The 13,478-nt window shown below is 27.3% G+C and overlaps 1 protein-coding gene across 4 annotated transcripts in view; it reads right to left on the reverse strand.

The window, feature by feature from the left end:
• The window catches only part of LOC126917850 (protein held out wings), a 47,096-nt gene that overhangs the window by 21,168 nt on the left and 12,450 nt on the right, over positions 1–13,478 (reverse strand). For 2 of the 4 annotated variants that reach the window (XM_050725214.1, XM_050725212.1), the window contains exons 2-4: positions 7,573–7,706; positions 1,393–1,509; positions 390–530 (exon numbers count right to left, since the gene is read on the reverse strand). In XM_050725214.1, coding sequence (XP_050581171.1) covers positions 390–530; positions 1,393–1,509; positions 7,573–7,706 — 392 coding nt within the window. Of the gene's footprint in view, positions 1–386; positions 531–1,392; positions 1,510–7,572; positions 7,707–13,478 lie in introns of all 4 variants that reach the window. The other 2 variants (XM_050725213.1, XM_050725211.1) reach the window with 1 other exon arrangement.

A 13,478-nucleotide genomic window follows, 5' to 3' on the forward strand; every position in this document is an offset into this window, starting at 1 on the left:
GCAATCTAAGAAATATGTTACTCATTTTTTCAAATATTTACAATTTTACTTTAATGTAATTTCAAACCTTTTATTTCTTCGCATGGCATATAACATTTCTAAAAGATTGAAGAAAGAGAAGCTACGTTTGTATTTTATCAATCATGCCATTATACAATTAAATATTTTCTGAATATCACTTTATAGCTTAAAAATTAAGCTTCTATCAAATTAAATCACGTGAATACTTATTCTTTTAGTTTGCACGAACAAATAATATTTATTTATACATGCAGGAACTTTAGTGCAGTAATACAAAGGTGCAGCTGATAGGAAGTAATTAATATTGTGGGGGAAACTAATTCAATAAAATTAGAAGTTATAGTTAATAATAGGAACTTTCTCACCACGGGAACAAGAAGTTTCTTCACTTCTTCTACAGCTCTGGCAAGTTTCAAAGTTGCTCGATTTTCAGTATCCTCAACTGTCAATAAAACATGCAGTTCATCTGTCAGATGTTCCCAGTTTGGTTTACCTCGGTTTAACTCTTCCTGTTAAAGGAATTAATATCATATATAGTACAATTATACAATTTAAATAAACAAATATAAAAGACTTTATCTATAATCATTATTATGGTAAGAATCATTGATATTATAGTATTACAAGGTACATATGTATGCCATTTATTCTAAAAATATATCACAAATATTAAGTGCGTGTAATAACAAATATCTAATTGTAGGAAACTAATTCCTGAATTAATATTATACGCCTATATATCCATGATATTACTCTATATTAATTATTATCAATTATTTCCATATAATCAATTTAAAATAAAAAATTAATATTCACATGTATTTGTTTCAATAAAAGTCATAAAGCTACAATTTCTTAAATAAATTCTTGCGACAAGTTTAAACTAATGTTGAACACGAGAATTTGGAAATAAATTTTGTATATCGATATTATTATTTGATGCATATACTTACGATAAAATGTTTTCTCAGTGATCATACGCAGCTTGGAAACAAATATTTAACTTCAAATTTGAATAATAATCGTGTACTTTTGACATATTGCTTATGTGTATATTATAAAGAAATTATAAATATATATGTATAAACTAACAAGGTAGCAACTTTTTCATTATCATTTTTTTATCAGTAAAAAATATTCAATCACAAAGATTGAGTACTTAATCACGCAAACAATTAGGGTTATTACCTATATTATAATATAATAAATATGATAATGTAAATTGTAATTACAAATCTAGTTACAATTGGGAGAAATTTGAAACCTTACATATGCAACAAGGAAAAATTGTACATGTCACTCAAAAATTTATACGCAAAAATATATTATATCTATGTATACAAAACATCTGTGTAAAAACAATAAATTTACCTTCTTCTTATCCCTCATAGAACCTTTTCCCCTAACCATAATTTTACATCCTGTTTCTTGCTCTAACTGTTTAGCTGTCATACCACGTGGTCCAAGAATTCTTCCAACGAAATTAAACTGTAACAAATCAAATTTTAAGACAATTTTTAAAGAAAAACATCACATCTTCATATTACGTTTGCAAGTATATGATATAAAAAATTGTGTTTTATTTCTAATGGCGATTCTTACACACGTACATGAATAATTTTTTGAAAAAAGTAGAAATTTTTTAGTGTATTTAATTAGAAACAGTAGAATTGTTAAATAAATGCCATTATTTATTGTTGCCATAAAGTACTTTACTGCACTTACATTTTAACATTCACCTGATATAAAACTTACACGGGTTATTTTTCTAAGTAGACTTATATGTAACATGCGTTTATATTATATATATAAAGAATAAGCGTAGAATACTATGCAAAATATATAAATATATAAATAAATATAAAAAATGTTATTATACATATTCTTTTTATTCTTTTGTTTAAAAAGATGATTACCTCATGCACGCTTGTACGTTCGATCAGAACCTGTATAAATATATTTGGAAGTAAAATAAAGATTTTATCATATTGCGATATCGAACTTTATGAGTCTTATTTTAAACGAATTCCCTTTGATTAATAAAACATAGATGCAAAACTAATTACTTAGGAAATTAACAAATTTATGTCAAAACTATCTTCATATAAAGTAGATCAAAACATAAACCTCATCCAATTAATTTTTTAGGAAAAATAATTTTTTCGTGGTATTTCTAAGAAAATTTCATTGTTTATATTTCAAAAGCATAATTTCCTTCCTATTTTATTCTTTTTCCTCTACCTACGCTTAAAGTTTGTCCTAATAACTAAAACGTTATCGTCGTTATGCATTTATTAATTTAATAATAATTGTACTCTCTTGATTCAATATTGACATGTAAAATCTCTTCTGTAAGTGAATAAATTCTATTTGTAATTTATTTATTTGTTCTACATTTAAGTAATATCCTTTGGACTGCGTGATTTATAAACTATGTCCCCTGATACAATATCAAATTAAATGTTCCATGATTAAACAACGATATTGTCAAGAGGATTGTAATAAAAGAATAATTGCTTTATACACATGTATAATTGTTATTAAGAAACATTTATATATATCTTATTATTAGCTCAATTTTATTTCACAAGGGAAATTTATTTCAGAAAGTTACAGCATAGCTTAAGAATTATTTAAAATTGATCTGTTACACATTGAAAATTAAATATATCTTATATATTTTTGCAAACTCTTCTATTAAAAAGAAAAAGAATAAAAAATACAAATGTTAAAGAAAGCAAATGCAAGAAAACAATGACAAAATTATTAAAAAATCAAGAATGTATAATAAATAAATTAATCAACAGTATCGAACGTATAGCATACGTGTAATATAACACACCTTCGCATTTAATAACAATAACCATTCTATTTAGTAAAAATTTATACTAAATTTATATCAAAAAGTTATTTTTAATAATATTCAGTCTTATTTATTTTCATTCGCATTGAATGAATATCATGTTATCTTATTAAAATTTTCTGACTAGATACGTGTTTGTCGTTTTGGTACCCTATTTTGACAAGATTTCTCCAATATTATATAGGTATTATATAATATTATAATATTAAATATTACATAATATTGACAAATTTCTATAATATTAAACCGATTTAAAGCTCGAATCTCTTCGTGTTGTGGGAAAATATTTTCTTACCGTTATAATACACATGCAGCATTATGTATCTTCAAAGATACGATGTAACATAATTTGGTAAAATTATTTAAGGCAATTTTTGTGACATACGTATTTATTTTTCCAGCAATAATTTCAAAATACTTCTCGTTATTGATTCAGCTTGTAATAAATTTTGTCTCTATCTTATCACGGTATCCAATACCAATAGCAGTTCAGCAAATTGAAAATAATAATTGAGATAATCAGATCCGTTCCTCTTAAATCTCTTTTAATCCGTAAATATAACCTCTTCTGTTTGTTTTAATGTTGCTTCAACATCGAAGGTCATTAGCAACACTGTCCAAATTTAAAATCTTTGGTTCAGATAGTTTGGTTCAGATAGTTAGTTTGTTCAGATAGTTTTTCAGGTGAACTATTTTTCCGGCATCGTCATATCGTTATGTAGATTTTTTCTTCGTGTGTACATACTTTTTTGCAAATAGTAAACATATAGTAGACGAAATTAATCTTCCAGACAAGACTTCCTTTATATTATATATACGTATGTATATTCACATTTCTGTAAAATGTGTCGTTCGTTTTTAACATTAGTATCGTTACGTTATAAGAATACTTATGTTTTTAAAATTTCTTTAGAGGCACTCGGCAAACAAAAATACGTTTTATTCTAAACATCTCTTGCATACGCAATGCGGGAGGCTTCGATTAGGTTGGATAACATTGAGACCAGACATGGGAACCGTTACAGATACGGCTTCACGAAAACCTCAAAGCACAATCTCACCCGTAGGATTAGTTTATCCATATGCGAGCACATATGTTTGATAATGTTTCAGATGATAAACTCATGGCCTATTCCACCACATAAAATTATCGCAGTATATAAGAAAACGGATACTTACGCTTCTTAGACAAATCGTTACGAAAAGTCACGGTGATGCTTCGCGTTATTTGCTTCGTCAAGACCGAGGTCGCACGGGCGTTGAAATGACAGGCGTTATGGGCCTCGACGGACACGGACGTTACAACGTCCGTCTCGTAACGTTCTATCTCGTTTTGCATAGGATCAGGTCAGTCACACGAACTACGCCTACTTACGTCCGTCAAACTATATGACGGACGTTGTAACGTTCGTCATTCCAACACTCGTATGACCCCAGCCTAAGGTTCAAGCTTATATCATGTGAGATGGGGCTGAATTCCGTTCCGAAACAATCATTACGCCTTAAAAATCTGTGAATCCAGATAAATTCTATTCGGCATTATTTTCGGGCTACTTCTAGTAATACTCCGTCAAAACTAAACATTAATACTCATTTATTCGCGAAACATACACATTTGTAATAACATTTTGACTTACAAAATATATGTTGATGTTGCCATGTCAATTCGAGTTTAATTATTTCAAATCGTAGTATATAAGTCATAGTATCTCATAGTATATAATATAATAATCTAATATTCGCAATCGTAGTTGAATGTTCCCGAAATTACCGCTCGAATCGTATCTTCGTTTTTTAATTAGAGTTTTTCTTTTTTATTAATATCATCCGCGATTTCTATCAATTTCTCAATTTCTATCAGCAACTTCCACATAAAACCCTTCTTGCGACTTTTTGATCTCGCGTGAGATTTAGCTGAATTTTTCTAATTTCTCAACAGCTTCTCAATTTGACGTGGAATTCATCTGTATTATTCTACGAGTTCTTCTATACTGTCTTTCGCAATGAATCCATGATGTCGTATCGGTTCATTTGCACATCTTTGAATGCCGCGCTGGCGCAATCCAAGCACGTCACAATGTTTACTTTAGTATTTTCCATAATTTGACTCAACCATTTGTTAATTTCATACCGCTGTTACTATCTTACATTTATCCTGAGTACATAAACTTTGTTTTTTTTAATAAATCAGCGATTGTTAATGCATTCTATTAATTTCACGTCAAAATGAATGTTAGAAATATCATAACGAACGCAAATTCATGTTTAATTTTTATTACTATGGAGACTAATTTCAGAATAATTGCTGAACTGAATAGGCAAATTAATAATCGTTGTTTAGCCCTAAGGCAACTATTAGGAAATATAAAAACCTGTGTGTCGTTTCAGTCTAGAAAACAAAAAGAGAGACCACCTTGTTTTCTCTCTAGTGTTCGTTGTATGTAAAAATTTTTACTACAAACAGTGGCTAGATAAAGTGTTTGAATACACTCTCATTTTTTATAATAAAGCGTATCTTTATCAAGTTCCACGTTTTATTTTCATAGTATTTATCATATTTTATAATGATGTGAGACACTATTGAATGATATGAAAATTTAATATATGTAAGAACTTGGAAATGATTAATTAATACGTAGATACTATGATAAATAAAGATGAAAAAAGATGATAAAGACTACTTTTTGTAGCCACTGTATTTCTAAATTTATATGTTCACTGCTTACGGTAAATACGTTTGAAACATTTGTGAGCTTCCTGTGTGGTAAGTCGGAATGCATTGCACATACGAACAACAGTGCACTGGACGAATTTCTTGCCAGGTACTGATACTGCTCAAAACACACAGAAACGCGCTTAAACGATCGACAAATATATGGAATATTAGAAATTAGCTTGTAATATTGCAAGTATACAGAGCTTGATATATCGATAAGAACACTAGAAATAACTGCTTGAACAATACAAGTAAATGTGTTATTTTGGAAGATTTTATATACCTAATGTGCAATATTGATTAAAAAACATAACAACAAAAGTAAGTATGAAATTACATTTTAAACGAATTTTATGTATAAATATAAATGCATAAATAATAATCATAATTTCCCATGTTTCACATTTTTTTCCTTAACAAGTTATTTAAAGTCTTGGAATATTAGAATATAAACTTTTATTAATTCATCTCCTTGTTCCCTGAGTTGGCATTGATTTAAAGTTAAAAGTAAAATTGATTCCATATTGTTAATAAAAATACAGTACCGAGATCAATGAATGATTTTTATCATTATTGCCCCTAAATAGGAAAAAATTTTAATTTTTTTAAATATGAAAAGAAAATTTCGGAAACAAAATAAAGTTTCTAATCAAATTTCCACATTTCTAGATATTTACTACACAATTAACGCATAAATTAAATTTAAAAATATGATTAATTTAGAAACAAGTTTGACATACAATAATTTGAAGAAATATATAAAAATTTTAATTGTTCAAAAGTGCAAAAGTTATAAAAGATACTTTTAAGAACAAAATATTTATCTCAACGGAATAACAAAACTTTTACATAACATTTACTTACATTCCACATTTAGAAAAACGCATAAACAGTGTACCTACGTTACTTTTTCTAATATACATCAAATTCTTATCTTATATTGATATATATATTGAATCAAATATTCTTTTAACGTATATTATAATGTACTACGTTTATTATTTTCTATATATTTTATACTGATAAAAGAATAAGAGTACAGATTATTGGGAAAAGATAAATACGTATAAATATGCACATTTCTCCAGATTTACCATTCTTATAGAAAAGAAAATAGTAAGTATTATTTCCAAGCATGTATTAAAGACGATGTCAGTTACCAACACCTTATTTAAGTATTTAATAATCATATTAATATTTATAGACACTAATACGGATTAATATATATGTACACATTAATATTAATATACATATATATCTTTAGTATTTTAAAATTTTATGATTAGAGATTTTATGATCAAAAAGAAGATAAAAATTACTATGGACTTTTTAAAGATTTTCTATAGAGATAAAGTAAAATATGACTCATATAAAGTTGTGTAAGCAATGTCGCCAAAAAGAAATCATTTTTAGAATTTTATTTAATACCTGTCTAAAAGAAAGATGTTGAAAGCGTGTATGTTTTAAGAAAAAACTTACACAAACTTTCTTCATCTCTACGAAACGTAGAGCATACACTTAAAATTGTTTCTTAAGTAGATATGTATACTGCTGCTAATATTCCAAACAAGATTGGAATTACCGAAGGACCTTTACTGAAGGAAGTACAACTTTCAATTTTTGTAGTAATTTGTTACATTGCTATACACTATATTACAATGGAATGATTTTTTACGTTTAAATTACTTATTATCCATTATATATAAAACAAAAGCTTCTATTATAAAATGATATTAGAAATTAAAATTATTAAAATAGACATGTTAATAATGGTGATGGATATGAATAAATATTTAGTTGAATATGTAATGTTATTAAAACTTTTCATTGGTAAATTGCAAACTATCTAGTTAGATGTTACAATGTCACAACTCTAATAATAGTAGATACTTCAATAAAAACTCATACGCTAATTATAAGACAGTAAATTGTTATCTAAGATAATATAGCGATATAAATAAGAAATACTTACATCTGGATGTTCTTTAACAGGTACATATACTTTTTCCGTAAGCGTTGTGATATCACCCTCTGGTTCCGGTAGAACTAGTGGCTCCTTTTTGACGCCACTAATCTGGAAAAGACTTGCCCGCACTTTTGCGATTTCTGTAACAAAGATAAGGATGCATGTAAATATTTTTAGTTCCAATTTTAATTAAAATATTTCGTCGGTTAAAATATAATATAAAATAAAATCAGTCGGTTTGTAATTATACATATCATCTCTAATGAACATTCGTAAAAAATGAACATCGTATATACCATTCTTTCATCACGTAAAATGTCATTAGCTTTATGATAAAGAATAGATGTGATGAAAAGACGAATAAAATTAGACAATTATAAAATCATTTAGTCGTATGTATGTAGGCATGTGGATTGTGTGATTATAAAATTCATTTCTAAAAACGTAAGTTTTTAAAGCGATTAAATTTCAATTTCCTCAACTATCTTACTAAGATAAATGCGATACACATAGGAGAATTTTATAATCAATAAAATAATGGATGTACTTACGTATTTATATATATAGTGGCGGAGAAAAAAAATGTTCAAGTTGGCATTCGTATATGTGTGTGAACATTAATAACTTTTATATTAAACATTTTTTATCGCATGCCTAACAATCATCTATCCTATAAGATGTATTACATCCTATCTTTATTTTTATTCAATGCCCTTGTCAATCATAATTCCATTGTGTAAAATTATGATATTTTTACCTGCTGATTACTTTTTAAACCGTTTTTTATCCACCAGTGCATTTCGATATTCAATAATTTTTGATTATAGAAACGATATCGTTGAACAAAAATATTTGGTATATCAATTTATATATAATACCAATTTATTTTTATAACAATATGTACATAATATGTATATATTTTTAGTATCTTTTCACGAAATATTTAGACACTTGCTTGTATTATATTAAATGATTTATATGTCAAAGCTTTAAAAATATTATCGCAATGAAAATAATAGAATAGCATTTCCTTACAATTCAAGGGTTTGCAAATATGGAATTAATTAATAACAAAGTTAAAAGCATTTCTCATATTAAAATACTAAATTGAATAATAGGTTTGTTCGTCACAACCGCGTACATATTTCGAGAAGTGTCATATCAAACTACTGCTTATGCATACTATACTTATACTAGCTACGTGCTAGTAATAGATGCTTACTATTGCTTATCCATTATACGTACATGCTTACTAGCTGGATAAATGTTAAATATGTATAGATATCAAAACGAATTAAAGGCAGTCTAAAGTATAGAAGCTGGTTTAGATATGGTCAGTTTAATTAAGTAGCAAGTGAAACCGAATTTATATTGTTTCACTGTGGATGATCAATATCAAAGCAGATGATCCATCGAAACAGGTCGCTTTAGTTTTATTCTCGTTTCATCCGCCATGATCCTCCAATTCAACATGATTCGGCTTTACTTACTATTTTACTAGATTAAATTACTGGCCGTGCCTGATCCAGACTTAAGAGTATTTCATCTACTTATACAGCGTTAGCCAGTTCTGCTTCAGTTTTGTATAAAGTAAAAATCCTCTTGAACATGAACCAATGTAATATCCATTTCCGAAATTAAATGCGAAAATGATTACAATAGATGCAAACATGAATTAATGCGATGAATTAATGTAGAAAAAATAAAAAGAAAATGTATGATATGTATGCTGATGATAATATCGGTAAACGTACCACTCAAAAATGGATTAAAAGATTTAATAGTGGAGATTCTGACCTCGAAGATAAGGAACAAAGTGGCAGCTCAATGAAGATTAATATTGGTAAATAACAATATTAAGCGAATAAAACTTAAGATACTCAACTAGATACTTAAATATTTTAAAGAAATCAATTTTATAACATTTAAATAAACTTGCAATGACAATTAAGTAATGGTATCTGGGTTCTGCATGTGATAGCCAAAAGGAATTTGCTAGACAGCATTTGAATATGCGATTCAATATGCAATCGTTTGTTAAAAATACATAAAAGTGGTGGGTGTTACCCCACTTACCATATTTACCTAACCTTAATTTTGCACATTGGAAAATTTCCATAACTGAAAATTTTTCAAGAACATAAAATGTCCAAGGATGCACGTGTCTGAATTTTCTAATGAGAAGAACGAATTTACAATACAATACAACGTTTTACAATACAAGAATAAATAAATGACGAAAAATGGCAAGAGATCGTAGAATAAAATGATGCATAGATATATCATTATTTATAGGTGTGTATTATATAAAAATACTAGTACCTACTTATAATTGTATTATAGTTCTAGCTTTATCAAGTTAACAGATTTTGCCGATTTATAAATAATATACGATTTTAAGAACAACCGAAGAAAAAGTGAATTAAGTGGAAATGCAAAATGTAGAAAGCTGTATGTTCCACCTCTTTTTTACTATAAGCAATATTTTTAAACTTGTTTCCAGTTCTACCTACTTTTAAGTATCACTAACTACACAGTTATGAGTATAGATATACATATGCATGCATGTATGTATATGTTACCACAGTACGTATTACGCATGCGTGCGCAGATATAAGAGTGTAAATGAAAAGAGAGGATAGAACACACGAGCGAAAGAACGCAGCATCATATCCACTTTTAGCAACATTGCTCATTACAACTGACATCAGCTGTATTGTATTCTCGTAGCTTTCTTACCTTCCTGTTTTCCATTACATTTGTTTTGTTTTGCTTTCAGTAATTATTCAGAAACGAAATTTTTAATTAAACACGAAACAAGTACTATATGTTAATTTAAACTTTCACATGCTACGATATTCCACCTCTTCCCTTATCTAAAATCAGAAGAAATCTAGAACAAACTTTATCTGACGTAAACAATATTTTTGGTTTGAATAATAACTTTAAACACATATATATTTGACTCATATCGTGAGTCAATTAGTTAATTTCATTCGTGGAAACATCTTGCGACTCACAGAAATGCGTATTGATATACATACATATGTATACCTACATATGCATGTACATTAAGATTGTTATAAGACAAGAATATTGTACAAAATTAAATCGGAAATAATTGAATGCTAATTAAAAGAAATATCTTTTTATAAAATTTTATTCATTGTCTGTCATATCGCTGAACACTGTAGTCATATTTTGTAAATACAAATCACAATTATTTTCAAACGATGAATCATTGTTTTTGGAATCAACTCCAAACGAGGGAAAAGGATAAAGTAAAATTCCAAGACGATATAGACCTGGGAAGTAAGAATGCTCATTACCTGTGAGAATAAAAATCTATCTAAGTGTAGCGTAGGTGGTGATGTTGAATCGATGTTGGTATTGGTTAGGTGCAGCGTCTATGACATCATCGATGGCGTAATCGTCAAGACTACGATCCATGACACAGATCAACCGGTTGAAAAAGACAATGGCGTTTTGAGGAGACAAACCTTCTCGTTAATTTACAATAAGAAAAATAATTTAATTCCTTACAATAGTAATTACAATAGTAGTAATTACAATGACACAACTTCCAAACATTTCAACGAACTTCAGCAATCGTCTTGAAATTTAATAACAATAATAAAATATTTTATTACACTTCGTGTCTTATAATATACATATTGTACTCATGTATACAATATGTATATATACAATATGTATTTCATGTACAATGAAAGCTACTATTACTCTTGCTAGAAACTGTGCACCTAAAATTTCATCGAATTTCAATTTTTATAGTTGAATAAAATCATTTAGTTTTGTAACCTTGCTTTTCATCCAATAGATACACTAACACTTACTGATGGTAATAATTATTTAATAGTAATTCAAACTATATAGTTAACCTAAGGGTATTTATAATCTCATTGGAAGAATAAAAAAGAGATTATATATCTTTTTATGTAGCTCCGTAAATCAAATCAATAATTAAGTTTTTAGATCCATTTGCATATCGACATAATATAGATACAAGTAATTTTACATGACCTTTCAACATTTTACAAAGAGTATAATTCGAGTGTGTGTTCCGAAAGTTTAGAAATTTATTATACAGCAGACCCTCTCTCTAGATTCGTTTTTCATTAAATTAACATAGTGGTACAATCTATAAAATAGTGTTAACTATAATATAATAGTTAGTATTAACTAGTATTAACTTTAAAAGAAAACAATACTGAAGAGAGCGTAAAGAATGCTTCCTTTATTTGTATGCTTGCTTTATTTATATTGCGTAATTAATAAAATATTATTAACAAAATATTGTATAATTATCAATTGCGTAGTATAAAATTTGTGATAATATTTATGATATTTGTATAAAGTTAAGCTTAAATAAAAGATAAAAATTTGATCTGAAAAAAATAAAAAGAAATATCACAAAGTATAAAAAAAGTTAATTCACAAACACACAAAATAAGCACAAATAAATAAATGACAAAAAAGAAATACCTATCTTGTTGACAACTGAAACACAGAATTGTGTTTATTAAATATTTGTATTATTGTTCGGGTAATTAAGAACAAACATTATGTAACCATTCATAAGAGAAAATATAACCCAATCGTATTGTTAATTAAAGAACAACAAATTGAAAACGATCGATAAATATTGTATAGATGTTATATTGATTTTGTATTATCACTATGTTGTTCATCGATTTCAACAAATTAATTCTGGAATTAACACAATAGTCAAATTTAATCGCGTTATAAATACAGATTTTAAATCAATGTCACATGTATTGAAGTTATATCTTAGTAGCCAAGTTTCTTAAGCAATTCACAACTTATTTTCACATAGTGAGTCACAAGGATATATTTATAAGTCAGTGTCCAAGAAATTTTATACCAACACTAAACTATGACTTCTAACACAAGCCTTACAAATATACAAGTATAACGTTAAAAATAATGTAGAAAAATATATTTCGCGTACTATTTACATTATCTACACACTTAGCTGGAAAATAAGAATAATAATATTATTAACCCTTCTCCATAAAATGATGTCATAATATGTTTAAAATATACGATAGTTAAATTCTGTTATTGAAAACTGCAACATGGAACACGGGTAAATTTAATTTATAAAATTATTTAACAAATAGCACGCAATTCATGCTCACTAGAAAATCATTCAATATTTTTTATCAATAATTGATGATATTGTTATTTATCATTTATCAATAATTGATAATTAATCTATATAATAGAACATTTGTTACATATATTTTTAATCTTTCAATCTTTTACTTTTCCAGAATATAATATTTCAAGTACATCAGAGATCATATTACGCAAATATCATTAACCTTAATAAAATTGTAGCCAATGTATACGTATATTATTCTGAAGAAATATTTGAGACATTATTTTTATTTTTTATTTTTTATAAAATGGAAATTAAATCAGAATTTTCATTCTCTGCAGTATATTTTATTATTATATTGTACATGTAACAAGTACGTGTAGCAGACTTTGAAGCATGAAAAGCAAGGAAATATTACACTTCGAAAAAAATTTTATTAGGAGAAATTAAATAGTTTCGACTTTCAAGTGATGCATCAGATGGTACATATGTCTTCTCTGAAAGCAGAGACGTTTCAAACATTTGGAGGTCACCCCTATCTTTTTTTAAACGGAACTGTAAATCTTTTTATGCACCATTCGATGCATTTTTTAATTCTCTATAAAGAATTTCAAAGTATTTGGATCGAAGAATGATCAATTTAAAAGATATTTTAACTTTAATATTCTAAAACTTATCGTATGGAAGACAAGGAAACACAACGCAGTACTTTCTCGTTTATATTTCTCTTACGTACATGCATATAAATGAAAACAAATGAAATTATTTC

The sequence above is a fragment of the Bombus affinis genome, chromosome 6, assembly GCF_024516045.1.
Source record: "Bombus affinis isolate iyBomAffi1 chromosome 6, iyBomAffi1.2, whole genome shotgun sequence".
Lineage (NCBI taxonomy): Eukaryota > Metazoa > Arthropoda > Insecta > Hymenoptera > Apidae > Bombus > Bombus affinis.